We start from the raw sequence: 22,314 nt of genomic DNA on the forward strand, positions 1-22,314 counted from the left end.
GTGTGTACTTTCTTAAAAAAAAAATTTTCCAACTGCAATTTTTTTTATTCTTATTTTTAAAATGACCAAATGAACAGCATGACATCATAATTCGTAAATCAAATCACTACAAATGTTGCTTTGCAATAAAGCTTGTGACCATCGTCGAATCTCTTCTTAACCATATTTCATATTAACTAATATTTTAATTTACATTTTTTTTTAAAAAAAATAGTTAACTTAATATATATACTAAGTTAGTATATATATATACATTAAATAGGCTATAATTTATTTATCAATGTAACCTATACTTAATTATACTTAGTTAGTTTATTAATTAACTAACTAGTATGTTAATACTAATATATAACACACACATATAATAATATATTTTTTTTAGTTTACATATATAATAATATAAGTAATATACATAGAAATATTGGGTAACCTAGAGTATATTAACTAATACATACACATAAATATTAAATAATCTATATAACATATACTACTTATTACTAATATACATACTTATTAAATTTATATAACTAATTTTTTTGTAACATATATACACGCGCGCACACACACACACACAAAAGAAATATGAACGAGCTAATGAGTTGGACTAACGAGCCGTGCTAGCAATCCAGTTGAGCTTTAAACGAGTTGAGCTCACGAACCCCCATCGAGTTCAATCGAACGAGCGGAGTATATATCACTTGCTAATCGAATGGATTTCTACAGTAACGAGTGAATTTGTACAATATCGAGCACGAGTTTGGGTTGACCTTAACCGAGCAGATTGTCGAGTGTATTGGCTCGTTTACCACCCTAAGTATGCCTTTGTATTAGTTATTGCACTATTGGAAGATGAGACTTGGAGTTTGTACTTTCCAACTATAATGGACCCATATTATGCTAGTGGGAGAATATGTCTTAGAGACAAAATGAGATTTTTGATTTATTGTGTTTGGATTATTTATGGATCTCTAATTGATGTTTTATAAGTAATTTGGTAGTATAAGTAGTTGGTTATTGGATAAAATATAACTGTAAGAAAATGTTTCAATTCGATTTAATATCAGTGCTTAGTATAAATTGTATTTGCTTTTTATTACTCTTTATCTTAGGACAACAGCGCTTGTCTTTACTAATTTGCTTAGTTTTCGGGATTTCTTGTTCTTTTTTCTCCTAGTTATGTGTTTCTCATGTATAGTTCATGTGTTCTTGCATTGCGTTTTCTTTTTTTAATGATATTTCTATTACTTCTAAAAGAAACACAATACAAGTTCTAAGTAGGTGTCATGTCTTGCTTTGGGCTTGGGGTGTGACAATTAACCCAAATTCATTTCTAATTGTGACAATATTAGAGAGGAAACCATGACAGAAACCGTTGTGACCCTTGTCATCAATGAGCTGGTTCAGTTGATCACTCATGAATCAAAATTGCTAAGGGGTGTACACCGAGATGTTGTGGACATTAAAGATGAACTTGAGAGCATCCAGTGTTTCCTCAAAGATGCAGATAGAAGGGACCTCCAAGATGGCGTCAAAACATGGGTGAAACAAGTGAGAGAAGTAGCCTATCATATAGAAGATGTAATTGATGAATACGTTCTTCACGTGGCACAACATCGTCCTCAGCAAAGTTTTATTGCTTTCCTCCATAAAATTGGCCACTTATTCAAAAAATTAAAACCACGTCATGACATAGCTACAAAGATTCAAGATATCAAAATATCAATCCGTGAAATCAAGAAAAGAAGTGAAAGATATGGTTTTAGTTCCTTAGAGCAAGGATCAAGTAGTGGTGAATCTAGTGTTACATGGCATGACCCTAGAGTGGGTGCACTTTTCATTGGGGAAGATGAAGTTGTGGGCATTGAGTCTACAAGGGATGAGCTCGTAAGCTGGTTGGTGGGGGGAGTATCTAAACGATCTGTTATTTCAGTTGTAGGCATGGGTGGAATTGGTAAGACAACTCTTGCTAAGAAAGTATATGAGAATGAATTAGTGAAAGGACATTTTGATTGCCGTGTTTGGATCACAGTGTCTCAGTCATACAATGTCCAGAAGATACTCATGTCCATGACAAAGAAAGTCTACTGTGAAAATGAAATGGCTCCAGGTCAAATAGACATGACGGACGAGATCACATTAATCAGCCAGTTGAGGAAATATTTACAGCAAAAGAGGTATGTTGTGGTTTTTGATGATGTTTGGACGTCAGAGTTTTGGGAAATTGTGAAACATGCTTTACCATGCAATGACAGAGGAAGCAGGATTATTATCACAACACGCAATGATCTCATTAGTGTATCTTGTAAAGAATCTTTTTTCGATCAGGTCCACAAGCTACAACCTCTGTCTCAAGACAAGGCTTGGGAATTGTTTTGTAGAAAGGCATTCCAGTCCGAGTTTCAAAGGTGTTGTCCCAAAGAGTTGGTGAAACTGTCGATGGACATTGTCAAAAAATGTGAAGGCCTGCCACTTGCAATTGTTGCCATAGGTGGTCTTTTGTCAACAAAGGAAAAGGTGCCATTAGAATGGAAAACGTTGCATGATAGCCTCAGTTCTGAGCTAGAATGTAATCCACACCTTACAAATGTAACAAAAATTCTCTCTCTTAGTTATCATGATCTTCCATGCTACCTAAAGGTTTGTTACTTGTACTTCGGCATTTTTCCAGAGGACTACTCCATCACAAGTACAAGATTACTTTGGCTATGGGAAGCTGGGGGCTTCATAAAAGGAAAGAAGGGAAAGGCATTGGTAGAGGTAGCTGATGAATACTTAATGGAGCTCATCCACAGAAACTTGGTTCAAGTTTCATTCGGGGAGTTTGATTATGAGATAATTAGAAAGTATAGAATCCATGATCTGCTGCATGAAACCATCCTATCGAAGATTGGAGAGTTGAATTTCTCTCAAGTTCTGGAAGCAGGCAATACTACTTTCCATGGTAAAAGTCGGAGCCTATCAATCCACGATGCTAGAGAAAATGTTTTTGAGACAATTGAGTACTCTCGTGTCCGTTCTATTTTTCTCTTCAACATTAATGAAATGCCCCAGTCTTTCATGGTTAAATTGTTCAAAAAGTTCAAGCTTTTGAAAGTGTTAGATTTTGAAGATGCTCCTATTGATTATCTTGCTCAAGAAGTGGGTACTTTATTCCATTTGAAGTACTTAAATTTGAGGGGAACAAAAGTGAAGATACTTCCAAATTCAGTGGGTATGCTACAAAACCTTCAATCACTAAATCTTGTACAAACCCCAGTGCGTGAGCTACCAATTGAGATATTTAGGCTATATAAGTTACGACATGTTAGTGCTCATTCTCATGACTTTGGAATTAAAAGTAGCCTTTATTCGATACAAGGAGTAAAAGTACATGAAGGGGTTGGATGTTTAAACGAATTGCAGGACCTATCAATGATTGAGGCAAATCATCATGGGGTTGGTTTATTTGAAGAGCTCGGAAAGTTGAGTCAGTTGAGGATGTTCGGCATTTCAAATATGACTACAGAACGAGGGAGGGCCCTATGTACCTCCATACAAAAGATGGTCCACCTTAAAATTTTGGTTGTAGGCTCAATTAGTGAAGATGAGCTTATAGACTTAGAATCAATTTCTTTGCCCCCTCCATCTCTAATGCATATCTATCTAAGAGGGCGATTGAAGAAGTTGCCGAATTGGATTCTAGAGCTTCAAAATCTGGTCACGCTAGTCTTATTTTTCTCATCATTAGAGGAATATCCACTGTCGTGTGTCCAAGCTTTGCCAAATCTAATTACCCTTTCCCTCAATCAAGCGTATGATGGGGAGCAACTGCATTTTGAGGGAGGTTTTAGAAAACTCAAGAAGCTCACCCTCAGAGAGATGAAAAAATTAAAGATGGTGGAAATAGACAAAGGATCACTGTCCAGTCTTGAGCAACTAGAGATTGGGCCATGCCCACAAATGAAGGAGGTACCCTCTGGAATCCAACACCTTGAAAGCCTAAAGCTTATTGACTTCTATGAAATGCAGAGAGAATTTGTGCTACGTATGCAGCCTGATGGAGGCGAAGATTATTGGAAAGTCAAGAAGGTAACTACTATCCGTCTCAAGTATCGGATTAAAGGAGAACGATATCAAATATACAAGCTCGGTGACTCGAAATTATTGGAGCGTTTGCAAGGGTCAATCTGGGGGGATCAAACTGCCATGTAGAATTTCAATGATGAACAAGGTATGCACTTCTAATTAGCCACAAGATTTCCATGAATTTTTCTTTTTATATATATTTTTTATATGTAATGATAAAATTCTTCACATTATATGGCTGACTAAGGCCTGTTTGGGATTGCGTTTGAGAGGCCTAAAAATGATTTTAACACTCAAAATGTCAGTTTGAAGAAAAAAGTACTCATTTGGTAAAAAAATTAAAAGCATTTTCAAGGATCCAACAAGCCTAAAAAATGTCAAAAACGCACTTTTGTCAAAATCTTAAAATTGAAACTTTTGCCAAAAGATTTTTTTTTTACTTAAAAGCTCTATTTTTCAAACGCAATCCTAAACAAGCTCTAAGAAAGTCATACATTGGCCGCGCGATGAGTTCCCACCTAAGCTACTGTTTGAATGCTACCAACTCCTTTTGCTCACTAAATTGTGTTCGTTGTTTTTTGTACTTCTATTTATTTGATATTTTAATTTGTCATCACTAAAAAGAATTTGATTCTAATCTATGTTACAACAAGGATCTAGCAGTGGTAATTAGACTTGGGCCAACACAAATGACCTTTTATAATTAAAAGATTAATTCTTTGGGGGGGTTTGTTCTCTCATATGTAACAGTTTTGAGGGCTTTGAAACCAATGTGTTATAATGGATAGTTTATTTAGTATAAGAAGCTGTTACTTGTATGCCACAATAGGACATTGGAGTATTTTCATAAAAGAGTAATACTTATGATATATTTCCCTACAAATTGAAATATTCATGACCTTCGAACTCGCACCATCCATTATCCAATTAATTATAATAGAACAAAATTGCCTTAAAATAACATTGCATTAATTATAGTATAACTACAGAGACTAAAATAAAACAATGCTAAAATGCTTTAAAAAAAAGGGTTTTGTATTTGGCTAAACTGGCATCTTGAATGGACAATGTTTAATCAGGAGGAGGAGCTTGAAATGCATTCTCATGTATAATAGTTTTTCCTTGTGTCTTTTGCAGTTGTTCTTCTTGGTGCTTTGATTCGACATCAAATCTTTCAATTCGTGGCTTGGCTTTGACAATAGATCAATGGTGTTGTAGAAAATCCATTTCGCTAATTTCACAAACCCAGAAACAATTGCAATTCACTTTTTATAATTCTATGTTGTTTCATGCTATACCTGTTGAAGTACTTTACAAGTAAACACTTCATATGTAAATTAGTTCATTTTAAGCATTTTGAAATTTTTGCTTGAATCCCTTGCAAGATTTTCCTTCTCTATCCGGGACTGTAAAAATTTTGAATGCTAATAAGAAGCACCAATATTCACAATTCACATGTCAAAGAACAATCATGGCTTCCATTGGAATAGTCACCAAAACCCAAAATTAAGATAACAACAATTGATCAAAATCTGAAGGAAAAAAGAAAAAAAAAATTCAACCAAATGAATTAAAATAAGAACAGGGTGCTTGAAATGAGAATTTGATGGCACCTAGATACTAAATTCAATAAAGCCTTTGATAATCTTCTTAATGATTCAGACCATGATTTTTATTCAGTCTTGCTTATTTACTTGTTCTTGGAAAATAAATGGGTTATGTGGGTTGGATTGAGCTAATGACCTAGCAAAGCAGTTGGAATAAGTGGCCATTGAGTGACAAAGCAATAATAATAAAAAAAAGAGTATTATAAGACACTATTGTTCAGTGACATGAGGGACTACTTTCTTAATGGATGGCTTTTGTTTGGATATTAATATGTGCTATTCCCATCACTAAAGCTATAGTTATTCCTAGCTATTTGTCATTTTGAAGAATAACTATTCAACATAGATTGTTATCCTGTGAATAAAAAAGTAACCAAATGAATGGAATAACTATTCTCCAGTATTACTATTCTATTCTGAGTTCTAATCGCATACCAACCGTACTCTTAATGAGTAGAAAGAAGTCTCATCTCAACCTATACAGCTAGCTCAAACAATGGGGGATACATCTCGTGCAAAAGAAAGAGTGGTAGAATTTCATGTACGATGGAATATATATTCCTTAAATGAGAATGGTAAAAGTGATTAGTATCACATTAGTGATAATAAGTTTAAAATTGTCTCAACATGTTAATGTGGACAAAGCAACAGTGACACAACTCTCCAAATCTTCAACAAAATAAAGCATGTTGAAAATTTGCTATTTTACAGTTGAGCCAATTAAGTTAAATGCTACCATCTTTGTCATCAAAATTGCTGAGATTTGAAAATGAATTGATTAGAAAATTAGAATTGAGGAATTAAGATATTGACATGCATAATTGGATTAGAAAACTTAGGGTTTGAGGATGATTTTGTTTTGGGGTGTCAGCGGTTACGGTTAGCGGTTATTGACAGTAACCACTAACCGTAACCGCCTTAGCGGTTAGTAGATTTCACTAACCGCTTAGCGGTTAACCACCAATTAGCTGTTAGTGAAATAGATAACTGCCTGCTAACCGCTTTTTTAAAATTGGGCGTTTTTGGGCTTTCTTTAGGGCTTTTTATGCTTCTTTTTTTGGGCTTTTTTTTACTTTTTTTTTTTAATGTCTTCTCGGGCCCAATTGCTATAAAAAGAGCCCATATTGAAAAATCAAAAATATTTGACCCAAAATTTACATTTACTTGTACTTATAAAATTTTTTTCTTAAATATTAAATCATAACCGGTTAACTATTTTTTTTTAAAAAAAAAAAAAAAAAATCAACACTACATATAAAAAAAAGTTCAAAATTCAGACAACTGTCACAACATATAATGATAATACATTAATACTTAAATTGTGTTTATAAGTAACACATTGGTCATTATTTAATCCAGTGTCAATTACTTAATTTGATATTATACGAATCATATCATCATTGTACATTAATAATATGATTCTCTTGAACTCTTGAAGAAAGTATTTGAATTGTTATTGAATCATATGACTAAGTATTGATATTATACATTTATATTATTCATATACATATGTAGACTTATATAGACTTATAAGTTTATAACATACATTGAAAATAAGTCTCTAGATAGTTAATTGTTGTATTAGTATGAATTGGTATACTTATGAGTTATGTCATATTATATATGTATAATTTGTTATTATACAATCAAATGATTTAATGATCAATTAATCATGTGATATAATCATATAAATTATAGTGATAATATATTAATACTCAAATTGTAATTTAATTATTTTTTTAAAAAAATGTGATTTAATGATCAAGTGATTATATGATACAATCATATAAATTATAGTGATAATATATTAATACTCAAATTGTGATTTAATTATTATTTTTTTAAAAATGTGATTTAATGATCACGTGATTATGTTATATGTATAAATATTTTTATAATTATAATTATAAAAATATATTATATAAAAAGGCGGTTAGCGGTTATGGTTAGTAAACCCAATAACCACTAACCGCTAGGCAGTTATAGCGGTTAGGCGATTAATACGGTTAAGCGGATAGCGGTTAACAGTTAACGGGCGGTTTTTAACCGCCCGCATTGGCACCCCAAATTTTGTTGTGTCAATCCACGTGTCTTCGGTGGCTAACGAGGTGATGAGGTATAAGAAGGGCCATTTCTCTTCTTATGCCATTGTCTATGAAGACTGATTTTGCCATCTTCATAAGGTAGCAAAGGAGAATGTCAATAAGACTGCCTCAAAAATTTGCCAAGGGTGGCTGCGTGGCCACCTCCACCCATCTAGGGCGGCTCGCCGGCCACCCCAGATGAGCAGGTGGTGGCGAGCCACCCTCATCCCCTCCCTCTGCAAATTCTTCAAAAAAAAAAAAAAAAACTGATATAATCAGGTGTTTTTGGTTTATATTTCTAATATGCTCCATGCTGAGGAGTCAACTCATCATTGGTGGGCACATAGGGGTGGGTTTGTGCCATACCCATAAAGAAGTTATTCTGTAAGTTAATTTAAATCGGTTTCTAAAAAGTTTCATCTTCGTCACTAAAATCCTTGTGTGTGATTGTTTATATTTTGGTGATTGTTTGCTTTGATAAATATCTGTTAATTCCGCATAAACTGTGATATTTATTTGTTTAGAATTTTTCAATTGGCATCAAAGCGGGTTCACTCCGTGAAGGATTAAATTCCTAAGTGTGATCTTTGTTTCTTGTTTAAGATATCTCAGACTCTAAACACTGTGCCTAATTTTAATGGATCAAATTATGGCTATTAGAAGTCTCGTATGAAATTTTTCTTAAAATCTATAGACATTTGGCATGTCATTGAATCTGGATTTAAAGCTCCAGATAAGCCGATAGCTGAATGGTCTAATGTTGAAAAACAAACTTGTATGGCGAATGACAAAGCTATGAATGCTCTATGCTTGGTAATTTCACAAACCGAGTTCTCCAGAATTTCAAATTGTGATAGTGCCAAGGATGCATGGGAGATCCTAAAAACTACGTATGAAGAAACTAATCTTGTTAAAACTTTGAAACTTCAAATGTTAGTTTCTCAGTTTGAGGATATTAAAATATTAGAGGATGAGACATTCAATGAATTTTTTGGTAAACTTAGTGAAATTAGAAATTTCATGATAAATCTAGGAAAGAAAGTTTCTGACACTAAGCTTATTAGAAAAGTTATGAGATCACTTCCTGAAAGATTCAGAATGAAGGTAACTACTATTGAGTCATGCACTGATCTTAATACCATGAGGATAGAAGAGTTAGTTGGTGTTTTTCAAAATTATGAGTTTTCCTTGCCTCAACCAAGGAAAATGAGGATATTGCCCTTAGAACTTTTAGGAAGAACTCTAATGAGTTATCTGATGATGATTCACCAAATGAAGAGGAACTTGCCTTGATAGCTCGAAGGTATTTTAGAAATGAACATAAAATTTCCAAGAAATTTGGAAAACAAAAGGAGAGTACTTGGGATAGAAATGAAAGAGACCCATGTGGTCCAAAATATTATGAGTGTTCTGGCTATGGTAATGTGCGAAAGGATTGTGCTAACCTCAACAGTAATAAGCCAAAAGGTCAAAAAGCCTTCAATATTACCTTGAGTGACACTGATGAGGAAGAAACTCTTAATTATGTGGCATTTGTGGCATCCTATGATTCTGATGATTCTAGTCAATCAGATGTTCAGTCTGCCTCTGATAATGAATCAAATAGGGTTAATGATCTTCAAAACTCCTTTAACAATTTAATGGAAAAGTTTTCTATGCTTAGAAATATTAACTTGAAAATTGGTAAGGATTTTAAGAATCTTGAGCTTGAAAGGGATAATTTGTTGAAATCTTTGAGTGATTCACATGTTATTTGCAATATTTTTTAAATCTGAAAATAACGTGTTAATTGCTAAAAATAAATCCCTTCAAAATGATCTGACTGCATCTAGAAATCACTTGAGTAATTTCTCTAGTGAAAAGCTTGATAAAATGTTGCATATTCAAAAGCATTCTAGTGACAGATCTGGCTTAGGATTTGATACTCTTTTGTCTCTTAACCGTGCTTCTACTTCAAAGACTGTTTTTGTTAAACAAGTGAAAGTAGAAGACTCTTCAAGTGAAGAAAAGCAAGCAATTGCTCCAACTCCTCAAGGTAAGAAAGGTAAGAAAATCTACATTGAGCCTCATGCATCTTACTCTAGACCTAGAGTCATGCAACCTCCTAGGAAACTACCTTCTCAAATGTTTGTCCCTCTATGTCATCACTGTGGAAAAGTGGGTCACATTCGACTTTGTTTTAATTTGAAACCTCATGTGCATATAAATGAAAATTCCTATTCTAAGAAAGAAACTGAGGGTTTGGTCATAATGATGAGATAAGTATTATCTAGCCTAGATAAGTTTGAGCAAAGTCATAAGTCTAGACTTAAGATTTCTCGAGTTTGGGTTAGGAAAGATGATACCATTCACCCCTTAAGGTGGAGTGGTGATGATCTCACCTTATGTTAGGTGAATCACCCACATGCTTATGATTGATTTTCTTGCATATCTTTGCATATCCTAGAGCATGTTGTTTTTCGTTTTGCATTGCATTTTTATTTTATTTTGTTTTGAAATTGTATTTTATTTGTGTGCATTTCTTTTGTGAATAATATCAAAAAGACAAAAATATTTTACTTTGGTTCTTTTTTTTTTTTTTCTTTATTTTGTCTTATACAGCTAGATAGTCCATTAATTTCTCATGTTGCTTTTTATGGATTTAATTCCTTGCGTCTTGGAATGTTCTTAATATGCATGAGATGAAAATTTGTGTTAATGGACTTGTTTTTGTGGTTACCTAAAGCCTGAGCTTATGTGGTACATTTTGCCTATCATTTATCTCTTGTGCACATTTAAGCTTAAATTGAGGTTTTGTTTCACTTTATTTGTGACGTCTGTTAGGTAACCATATGAGATTTTTGACTAGTCATATTTTTCAAATTAATCATTTGCTAGTTGAACCTAAGGCTTAAAAATTTCTGCTTTCTCTTTTGTGATAAGCACCAAAAGTTTAAGGACACTTTCTCAAAGAGAAAAATAAACAAAATAGTGAAACAAATAAAATCAAAAGATCATATTCCAAAAGGAATTTATTTCACTATGTCAAACTTGTGCAAAATGTTTTACAAAGCGAAATGTATAGGATGAGAGTGGCTAGGCCCTAGTATGATAAGGTTTGACTTTTGATTTAATATACTTGTCAAAACCTCATGGTGGTGAAACTTTCTCCTCATTTTGTATGTTGAAATTTTTTTTCTTTGGATGGCTTACACACACACCACACAAGCATGGGCTGAATGAAATATTTTTCTTTGCTTGGGTTAAGCAATATGAGTTTCTTGTCATTTCTAGTCTCATGTATATTTTGCATATTTGGAGCATGTTTGGGATATTCATTGTGCAATACATGAGTCATTGATATGTATATCAATGTGTTCATTTGACTTTTGAAGGGGAGAAACATATTTTGCTTTTCCAGTTTCTTGTTGATAATTAAGTCATACATTGAGGGGGAGTTTTGCTGATGTTTCTTTATGATCTTGCATTCTACGTCATTTTTTTTTTTTTTTTTTATCATGAGTTTTATTTATGTATTCTTGTTCCACATATGCCTTGATGTATTTTGTGAAGTGTTTCAGAAAACATGAAGACATTTTGTCATTCTGTGACAAAAAGGGAGAGTAAATATGGGGAGATGATGGGATTGGCTCGGCATTTTGGTTTTGTCACCAAATTGCCAAAGGGGGAGTTTGTTAGTTCTTGTGTTAGCTTAATTCAGTTCCAAAATACAGATGCTACTGTTCACGGACTCAAACACTAATATAGAATACTCAGAATACAATCTTCACCGTTCATAATGTAAATTCATGTGTGATGAACGTTTCTGCAAAATTTTAGCTCAATCGAACCACAAAAGCTCATCGATCGGAGTTGTTGATCAAGGCTTGATAGCATTTCCATAATGCAGTTTCACCCATTGCATGCCTTGTTCGGACATGCCTTCCCCATGTTCAGACAGCATTTTCAGAAACTCTGTTTCTGCTCCGCAAGGCCCTGTCCGGACAGCAAAATTAACCTGTTCAGACACCCCGTAAGTTTTAGGCCCAAAAACATGATTTTAAGTGGGTTAGGTCTAGGGTTTTGTTAGGAGTATATATACATCTTTATAGAGAGAGAGAGATGAACAAAATTCTGCCATAGGTTTCGTGAGAGGCTATACTTAGAGAGAAAATCTGTGTGGGCCTGATTATTCCTCTTAGAGGATTATTGTTAGTTTCATTGAGCTTTATTGAGAAGTCTATCGAAAGGGTCCGGTGAAGGAGAATCAAGTTGAAGAAGATTGTGAGCAAGAAGACGAAGTGTAGGCTTGTCAATCTTACAGAGCCAAAGTCTTGCAAAGGGTTGTAAGTGTTCCTAGTGTCTGTAATCTCTGAATAATCTTTTGATAGTGATTTCTTAAGTTTGGCTGCCCTAGAGAGGTTTTACTTTTAGATCGATTTCTAAAAGGTTTCATCTTCGTCACCAAAATCCTTGTGTGATTATTTATATTTTGATGGTTGTTTGCTTTGATAAATATCTGTTAATTCCGCATAAACTGTGATAGTATAAGAAACTGTGGCTTGTATGCCACAATGTTACCTTGTTGGAGTATTATCATAAAATAATGATATTATAAATCTTTTCTAATTTTTTTTTTTTAAAAAAAAGAATTAAAAAAAAAGGAAAAATGAAAAACCAAGGGGTGGCATGCCTTTTTTTTTTTTTTTTTTTTTTAAGTTATTATTATTATTTTCGAATTTATAAGAAAATTTTTGCCCTACTGAAAATTGAGCTTGAAATTCAATCTAATGTAGTAATGTATTAAAATTTTCCTTATTTCGTTTCCGATTATTCTTATTAGTGCTTTGATTTGAAATTAAAACAAACGGAGCCTTAGTTTATGGTAGCAGCAAGAGAATCACTGAGCCTTAGTTCATGAACTAGGAGACAATTGCAATTTTCGTTGTTATAATTCTATAGGGTTTCATGCTATACCTGTTGAAGTACTTTACAAGTAAGCTCTTCATATGTTCTTAGTTCATTTTAATTTCAAGTATTCTGAAATTTTTCCTTGTATCCCTTGCAAGATTTTCCTTCTCCAGCCGAGACAGTAAAATTGTTGTGCAATTCTTCAACTTTATTTACACAAAAGCATTAAATGCTAATAAAAAGTACCAATCCTACTCACAATTCACATGTCAAAGGACAATCATGACTTCCATTAGAACAGTCACCAAAACCCAAAATTAAGATAACAATTCAAAATCTATAAACAAATGAGAATTTGATGGCACCCCTAGATATCGGATTTAGTAAAGCCTTTGCTTATCTTCTCAATGACTCATGTTGAGCTAGTAACCCAGCAAAGCTGCGGACTGAGTTTTGATTTGACCCTAGAATTAACTCAAATTTAACATAAATTTAGTGAGTTTGTACCTAAATTTTGACACAACTTAAACTCTATATGCAATTTTTAAGTTGTTAATTTTTTTATGAGCTGTAAATTCAATGTGAAATTGACGAATTGAAATTCAAAATTTAACTCATTTAATTAAATAAATTAAATTAAAATTTATCATATTTTGACATAACCATGACGTGAACTTAGCACTCAAACATCAATTACCCACTATGCCATGCCATGGACAAAGGGTCAACTTTCCAGATCTTCAACGATCTCGGAACCACATAGTTGGGCACATACGTCAAGATCATCGTCTCCTTTACGATTAGTAGTGGAAAGAACGTGTAGTTATGCGATTGCTTAATTTTTTTATTTTTTTTGAGGGACTCGCGTTGTCTCCATCGCCCAGCCCTCTCTGTCTCCCTTGAAGAAAAGGAGAAGGAGTAAATTAATAGGAAAGGAAAAGAAGAAGGGAAAAGGAGAAATAATAAAAAGAGGGCAGCTGTGATTATAAAATAAGGAAAGAAAATAATGGAGAAAGAGAAGTGATAGCGGAGTCGGCTTGGGCTAAAAAGAAACATAAAGATGACAAACGTGCGTTGATTGAGGGGAGGCAAAAGGAAAAAATAATATAAAATAAAAATAATAAAATGAATCAGAAGGTGGTGTCGGCAAGGTGTTCTAAAAATGGGAAGGGAAGAAAAGTGAAATAATCCATATAATTCTCTTAAAATAATCAATCGTCTAACTTTTTTTTTTTTTTTTTTTTTTTTTTTTAAAAAAAACAAATAAGGAGTGGTACAAGGATATTAATTCTAAGCAATCAATCGTACGTCTACTAATTCTCTCTACTAAAGAGATATGATGATTCAAAGTAATCTCTCTTAAATGAGGATTTTAAATTTGGAGGCGTTTCAAAGTAATCACTTTTTATTTGGTCCGTCTATGCGGCGGCCAAATTGAGGTAGCCAAACATCGTCCAACGCATGGCTGCTTCGAAAAACAATAATAATGATAATAAAGAAATGAAAATTCTTTTGTATTTTTATTTTTTTATTTTTTTATTTTTTTTAATGTGTGAGTTAATATTTGGATTCTAATGTCTCAAAATTCATTTTTGGATTTAAAACTAAAACTTAGAGGTGGAAGGTTAACCCTTTAAGGATGGTATCACCCTAAAGGAATTTAGTCATCCTAAAGTTGGTGCTAATACCTCAAATTTGGTGCTAATGCCTCAAATTCAGTCATCCATAATCTCCATTGTAACCTCTTTCCTCTTCAATTAAAACATAGAAAGTAAAGAAATCTCACTTGGCAGACGCTTAGCTGACTCTTGGCAGCCAAAAATCTCTACTCATTTTATTACTATTCAAATAAAAAAATCACTACAAAACAAAAAATTTCCATTATTCCATACCAAACATTCTTACTTTTTCATTTTTTTAAAAAAATATTCTTACTTTTTTTTACATAAATCAATTTTTATTACAGTATCGAATTAAAACCTTTTAACAAACACACCAACCCCGTGGGTCACCTTGTGACCAACGGAGGGTCACCCATGATGATCCTTTTTTAAAAAAATAATAATAATATGACCTGTGGGCCATAAGATGAGTGGGTTAGATTCACCAGTGAACCTACGGGTTAACCGTTTTTTTTTTTAAAAAAAAAAAAAACAAAAATTATCTTTTGATAGAAAATTATGGTATTTTAAGAATTTCATACTCTTCCGTTATGATTTATTGTTAAATCCTAACGGAGTGTGGAATTGAAACGAAACAAAAGTTTGATACACCTAAGTGAGTTTTTAAACATTAGAGTGTTTGGAAAAAACTAGGGGTGCAAAGGCGGGCAGTTAAAAACCGCCCGCTAACCGCTTAACCGTCTAACCGCATTAATCGCTAACCGCCTAACCGCTATAACCACCTAACGGTTAGCAGTTATTGGGTCTACTAACCGTAACCGTTAACTGCTAACCGCCTTTTTATAGAATATATTTTTATAATTATAATTATAAAAATATTTATACATATAACATAATCACTTAATCATTAAATCACAATTTTTTTAAAAAAAAATAATTAAATCACAATTTGAGTATTAATATATTATCACTATAATTTATATGATTATCACATGAGATTAATCATTAAATCATTTGATTATATAATAACAAATTATACATATATAATATGACATAATTCATAAGTATACCAATTCATACTAATACCACAATTAAATATCTAGAGACTTATTTCCAATGTATGTTATAAACTTATAAGTCTATATATGTTATAAGTCTATATAAGTCTACATGTGTATATGAATAATATAAATGTATAATATCAATACTTAATCATATGATTTAATGACAATTCAAATATTTTATTCAAGACTTCAAGTGAATCATATTATTAATGTACAATGATGATATGATTCGCATAATATCAAATTAAGCAATTGACAATGGATTAAACAATAACCAATGTGTTACTTATAAACACAATTTAAGTATTAATGTATTATCATTATAATTTTAGTAATTTATATATTATCATTATAATTGATATGATTATATCACAGGATGACTTGATCATTAAATCATATGATTATATAATAATAAATAATACATATATAATATGACATAACTCATAAGTCATAAGTCTACAAGTTAATCATATGATTCATGTACAATAATAATCACAATTGATTCAATTGAATTAAACAATATATTACTTATAACTACAAGTCTACAATTTAATTAAAGCAATATTAGATACTTTAGGAATTTAGGATTTAGGAGTTTAAACATTACCATTTACCATTAGATATTAAGTTCAATTCAAAGAAAAAAGATTATAAGTAAATATGATAAGAATTTAAATAATTAATCATATGAATCATATGATATAATTTAATGAGACTGTATAATTATATAATATCTAATTAAGTAATTGACATTAGATTCAACAATGTGTTACTTATAATCACAATTGAAGTATTAATGTATTTGTATCATTTAATGTTTTATTTGAACTTATTTTATATGCTTTGTGTTGAACTTTTTTTATATATTTTTTCATATGTTGTGACAGTTGTCTGAATTCTGAACTTTTTTTTGTATGTTGTGTTGATTTTTTTTTTTTTTTTTTTTTAAAAAAAAGTTAACCATTTATGATTTAATATTTAAGAAATTTTTTTTAAAGTACAAGTAAATGTAAATTTTGGGTCAAATATTTTTGATTTTTTAATATGGGCTCTTTTTATAATAATTGGGCCCAAGAAGATATTAAAAATACAAGAAAAAAAAATGAGGGTAAAAAAAAGTCCAAAAAAAAAGCCCAATTTTAAAAAAGCGGTTAGCGGGCGGTTATCTATTTCGCTAACCGCTAATTGGTGGTTAACCGCTAACTACTAACCGTTAGGCGATTAGCAGTTGTAGTTAACGAAATCTACTAACCGCTAAGGCGGTTATCTATTTTGCCACTAACCGCTAACCATAACCGCATTTGCACCCCTAGAAAAAACGAGTCATTTGACTTATTTCACGTGTAAGTGGAGTTACCCTAATTTTTTTTTTTGTTTTGTCTCCGACTTTCTGCCACCTCAAAGGCCAAACGGAAACTCGGCGTGAGCTAACCGTTTTTTACTTGAGTGGCAGTGGACCAGACTTTTGGTTGGCAGAAGGAAAAGAAGAGGTTGTATCATGTATGCTTGTTTTGCTTTTAACATGATAGACCAGAGAAATACAGTTTACTATTCTTCAAAGTACTAATCTTTACCATCTTCCAAATCTCAAAAGAGTTGCAAACATTAACTGCGAGTATAGCCTTTCTCAAGTGACTTTTGTGTGTGCTGATTAGTCAAGAGTAATCCGGATGTCCTAGACTGCAGCTGGATTGCAAAAACTAATTGAATCATCCACAAAATGGAGCCATAGAGTCATACCCAACGTAATTCAAGGTAAAAGCTTCAAATTCCCCTAGTTTCTGCAATGTTCTTTGTGAGCATAGATTTTTTTTTTTTTTTTTTTGGTGTTGAACATGACTCTTCCTTTTGGGTATTCTTTTGTTTTGCTTTAAAGATTGGATTTTTATGTGGGTTTTCTGTTTTTGGTTTGTGGGTGTTCTTGTTTTCATTGGGTTTGCTAATTCAGAGGGGAAGATTTAGATTGTGGGTGTTTGCATTTAATATATGAGAAGTAGTTGGATGAAGGAAATATGTGCATGTGAGGTACTTCAAGTTAAGATACTCCGTTCACTCGCTTATTGCCAGAATTTAGCTAGAAGTAGAAAGTTCAACAAGAACACTAGCATAAGCAGTGGCGGATTCAGAAATTCATTCTACCAGGGCGTCAATAAAATAATAAAATATAATGATAAAATATATTTTTTTTGTTCTCTTTATATATTATATTTTTATTATAATATGGTAAATACAATAAAATAAAAAGAAATTATATCACAATATATGTATCACAAAAAACATATTTATTTGACTTCATAAATATATGCTAAATTTATATATCAATTACTATGTAAGCACTAGTACAAAAGTAAAAGAAAATACAAAATATAAAGTGCTTAAAATTTGAATCAATATATTTTTTTTAAAAAAATGCATAAATTGTTTTTGTCTTGCCTATAATGTAATCTAAGTTTTTTCAGAACCCTAAAATATTATTTATTTATTAGTTTGAATACTTCTCAAACTAAAAAAGGCTAATGAAACATACTCTAATAATATTATAATAAAATTAGTGCCATATTCCGATTGTTATTAGCCTAAAATGAATTAATAAAACGAACAAACATGAGATTGACAATAATCTTTTGAAACTCGTTGATGCTCGACAAAATCCTAAAGTATATAAAATACACTTTACAAAAAAATAACAATATTTTTTTAGAATAAGATAAATAAAATGATGAAAATAAGAGATATGTGTCGATCAAAAAGTTCCAAAAATTTCAGTCAATCATATTATTCATTAGAGTTTGTAAATTTCAGTAAATTGCCCAATCAAAAAGCTCCACAAAATCCCAATCATACTAGAAACTAAATGATTCAAGGTGCAAAATCCCAATCATAAAACACACCTTGCCCAATCATCCTCACTTTTCTAACTTCTAAGCAACCCACTATTGAAATATATGAAATATATACAAGATCAGTGTTACAAAAAAAAAAAAAAAAAAAAAATATATATATATATATATATATATATATATATATATATATACAAGATCATATCAAAAGAAATGGTCCACCCTCTACACCACACGCACAGACTGCACAAAGCACAAAGAAACACGCACAGTGCAGGCGCCAGGCGTGCAGCGCAACAAACTAAGAACTAAAAAATAAAATATTTGTTTATCTTCCATTCTTCCTCACTTTTTCTAATCAACCTAATATATACAAAGATCAGATCCGAACAAATTAACAAAATATGAACAAAACCCAAATAAAAGAAAATCAGAAACAGAAAACTATGAACCTCACCAGTCACCCGAAATCCAAACAAAAAATATATATATCAAGGATTCAAGGTGCCGATCGGCGATAGTTGTCCAGAGGCTCTTGCAGTCTTCAGTCTTGCGAGTTGCGGGCCTTGCGGCCCTCACCATCTTGATGAGTTTTTCTCTTTTCCTCTTCCTGGGTGACTGTTGACTTAAGGGTAAGATTTTTATTTTTATTTTTATTTTTATTTTTATTATTTTTTTTTTTTTGTAGGGGCGGTAACAAAATTTTGTAGGAAAAATACTTAAGAAATTTTTTAAAATTTTCTTTTACCAGGGGCGACCGCCCCTAGGTCGCCCCCACGTATATCCGCCACTGAGCATAAGTTTCTCATAAGGAAGTGAATAGCATATAAGGTATTTACTGCTAGTACTCTTGTCGAGTTTTGACATTTTCAGACAAACTCGTTTTAATTGACGTTTAAACAATCTGAGTCCGAGCCGTTTAAGACGTAGTCTTATGAAGGTGGAGGTGGAGAATATAGTTGTAGGCTTATGACAATGGAAGAAGAAGGGTGAAGAAAATAGAAGAGTTGAAAAGGGAACTTTTAAAAAGTAAAAGAGACTTGCAAAAAAAAAAAGTAAAAGAGACATGATTAAAAGGCTGTTTTCTTTGAATGACATTGAAATGCACGAGAAACGAAATCCAAAATAAAATATGATTAAAAGGCTTATGGCCTTGTTTGGATGGGCCAGATTTTGTTTTTGTTTTGGATATTTTAAAAAACCCATGCAGATTTGGTGTTTGGCCCGTTCGTCACAAAACCCAACTGGAATTTAATTCTGAAATGTGATCCAGGTCCAAATTCCAAAACCGGCCCGTTCGCACACTCGAACCCCAAGCACGACCAGCCCTGATTTTAAGGCCAGTGTTCTACAGTACCTACAGGGGTTCAGAAACAAGGCCCAATAATTACTGCCCATCGACTCACACGCACCGACACACCAACCCACTGCAGCTGATTTACTGCTTGGCGTGAAGATCACACAATTGTCAGGCGGCTCTGCAACAATGAACTAAAATCACCTGTACCCAATGTCACGGTGAACTCGGCTTGGGAGACGAGATGCATCTGTAAGAGCAAAGGTGCTTTAATCCTAACCGTCAGTCGGTATTCAGTAATGCTAAGGGTGACATGTGGCAGGTCCCTGTAATTCCATTCAAATCCGCGACCCACGGAATCACCAACCACTGCTGTCAAAAGTTAATAGACAGTAGAACAAAATCCACTGCAAGATTCACAACGGCAACCAACGCACGTTCTCCATGCGTTGGTTGCCGTGAAAGCTGGCGAATCCAACGAAAAGCACAACTGATGTGCGGGAATTCCAACATTAGCTGAGCATCGTCCGATTTCTTTCAAACCTCATCTGACCGTCCGTTTTCAGACTTAGTTTATTTTAGGATGGACTTGCACTCACTGTAAAGGGATGAAATTCCCTTAATCGACTCGTGGATGGACGCCACCTCACCCATCATGCAACTTGTGCCTAACAAACGTATGTCAAAGATTCGCGCAGACTTTTGCATTGCACCTACACCACACCGAATCACACCCATTGCGTGAATTGCGAACCGCGTATGTCTAGTGGCATCTTGATTTGTGCATGCTCATCAGACCGTCCATTTCTTTTTGAACAAATGTGGGCCGTCCATACCAGATATGTGAGCACAACGTGCCCTTTCAATCGTCGTTGATCTGTTTGTCTGAAGCATTTTCGCTTATCTCCACAAACCAGAGCTGCGATGCATTTTTTCAATGGGCAATTACACCCGTCTTCTCCAGCGTCCTCTGCAGTACGTATGCCCTCAACTTCTTCCACCCCGAGCCGCGCGCTAATGGAGTCCTCATCAATACCTAGTACACTTTCCCTGGAGCTGAGCTGATATGTGAATAGTAATCACCCGTCCATATAATCCTCCTCCACAACGACATGCAGAAGGCCATCTTCATAGACCTTTCTTCAGAGGGGTCTGTGAAATCCTCCGATAGCTACTCCGTTACAACTATTCCGCAGTCACCTCGTAAGCAATGGCGACCCTGTATCATTTCAGCATCTACGGACACGGGCACCCCTTCGAAGACACGGTCTTGGAAGGTAATAATCGCACTCCCTCTCAATTTCTATGCTCCTTTTCGTTCAATTTGTTTAATTTCTATATCATTTACACACACTGTTACCTATATTTGTGCAGGCGTATTGGACAAGGAGTAGCAAGCGATCTCGGGACCCAGAGACACCCATCTCCTACAAAAGGCGTAAGGTATGCCTCACACGAGCTATTCGGGTTTTTTTTTTGTTGTGTGGCAGTGGAATGCTGTGTTGGTTAAGATGTAGACATGAACATTTTTTTTTTTTTACGTTGGTATATTTATGCATAGATGGAACCCGCTGAAGGCGAGGACCCATCACTTTGGTCTCCTGAGTTTGAACGTATGTTTGTGCAAATGTTGGTCGAATTGTCCAATACGGGGAGAATAGTGAATGGGTCAGTTAATATGAACCTGTGGTCACCTATAGCTTCCCAGCTTTCCACAATGACCGGTCGGACCTACACTGCCGTACAGTGTCGGACTAAATTTTCCAGACTTAGGATGAACCACCGTGACTTCTCTGACCTACTCCAGCACAGAACTGGATTTGGTTGGGACCCAGTATCAAACACAGTCTAGGGGACGGAGACCCAGTGGCAGCAGTAACTTAGGGTAAAGTTCGGTAACCCTTGCCTAATATATCAGTTCCCACACTCTCATTTGAGGTCACACAGAAGTGTTCTTATTTTTTATTTTTTCGTCTGTCCTAGATCAAGCCGAAGGCTAGTCGTTTTCGAAGGAAGGGCTGTCCAAACTACGAAATGTTGGGTCTACTCTTCAATGGCTCAACAGCCACTGGGGTCCTCCGCCATTCATCCGCTAGGACACCACCGAGTAGTGACGAAGAGGACGAGTTGAATGAGCAACTCTTGCGGTTTGGAATGCATGTTAGTCAAGCAACCGAAGCGGCTGTTGATAACAGTGTGAGTGGGGATTTTCTTGGTTCTGTGGGTGGTTCGAGTCAGGGGAGTGGCCAACCTCCTCCTCAAAATAGGGGTATAGTCATTGGGGGTAACAGACGTGGTAAGCGTCCAGTTGATAGTTCTGGGCCTAGCACAGAACACAAGAGGAAAGGTAAGGGTAAATCTCATATAGATTCTCTTCATAGTGATGCATTAAAAGAGTTTACTGAGGTTAGCCGTTTGAAGAAAGAAATCTTGTTACAAGATCAACTGCGAATGAGTAGTGGGGAAGGTAGTGCAGGTGCTGGGGGTAGTGGTGCATCTTTTTCCAATGGCATGAGTAGGGCCATTGGCATGTTGGATGAGATTGCCCCCGACCTAGATGATGATAGGTATTTTAGGGCATTTGAGCTCTTTAGGGATGAGAATGTCCGTAATGGTTTTATTGCACTACCTCCAGAAAGGAAGAAGGCTTGGATTGGGAAGCTGTAACTATGTTGTTGGGCTTGTGGTTTAAGTTTGTATGCATGCTGACTGCATAGTCCAGTGTTGGACCGTTTCTAATGCTACTTATGGCATTGTTTGTTTTTTCAGCATGTTTCTATGGGTTTGTCGGCTTGTTTTATTATGTTATTTTCCAAGAACAATTGGCATGTAATATTAGTGCCAC

At 34.0% G+C, this 22,314-nt stretch overlaps 1 protein-coding gene across 3 annotated transcripts in view; it reads left to right on the forward strand.

The window, feature by feature from the left end:
- LOC132169722 (disease resistance protein RPM1) overlaps positions 1-22,314 on the forward strand; it is a 36,588-nt gene that overhangs the window by 1,621 nt on the left and 12,653 nt on the right. Inside the window, exons 2-3 of one of the 3 annotated variants that reach the window (XM_088512286.1) lie at positions 1,350-4,210; positions 5,203-5,499. In XM_088512286.1, the coding sequence (XP_088368412.1) occupies positions 1,360-4,191 (2,832 nt within the window). In that variant the 5' untranslated portion in view covers positions 1,350-1,359 and the 3' untranslated portion in view covers positions 4,192-4,210; positions 5,203-5,499. Of the gene's footprint in view, positions 1-1,349; positions 4,211-5,202; positions 5,500-16,937; positions 17,088-22,314 lie in introns of those variants that run through there. The other 2 variants (XM_088512287.1, XR_015909792.1) reach the window with 2 other exon arrangements.

The sequence above is a fragment of the Corylus avellana genome, chromosome 1 (assembly GCF_965113065.1).
Source record: "Corylus avellana chromosome 1, dhCorAvel1.hap1.2, whole genome shotgun sequence".
Taxonomy (NCBI): Eukaryota; Viridiplantae; Streptophyta; class Magnoliopsida; order Fagales; family Betulaceae; genus Corylus; species Corylus avellana.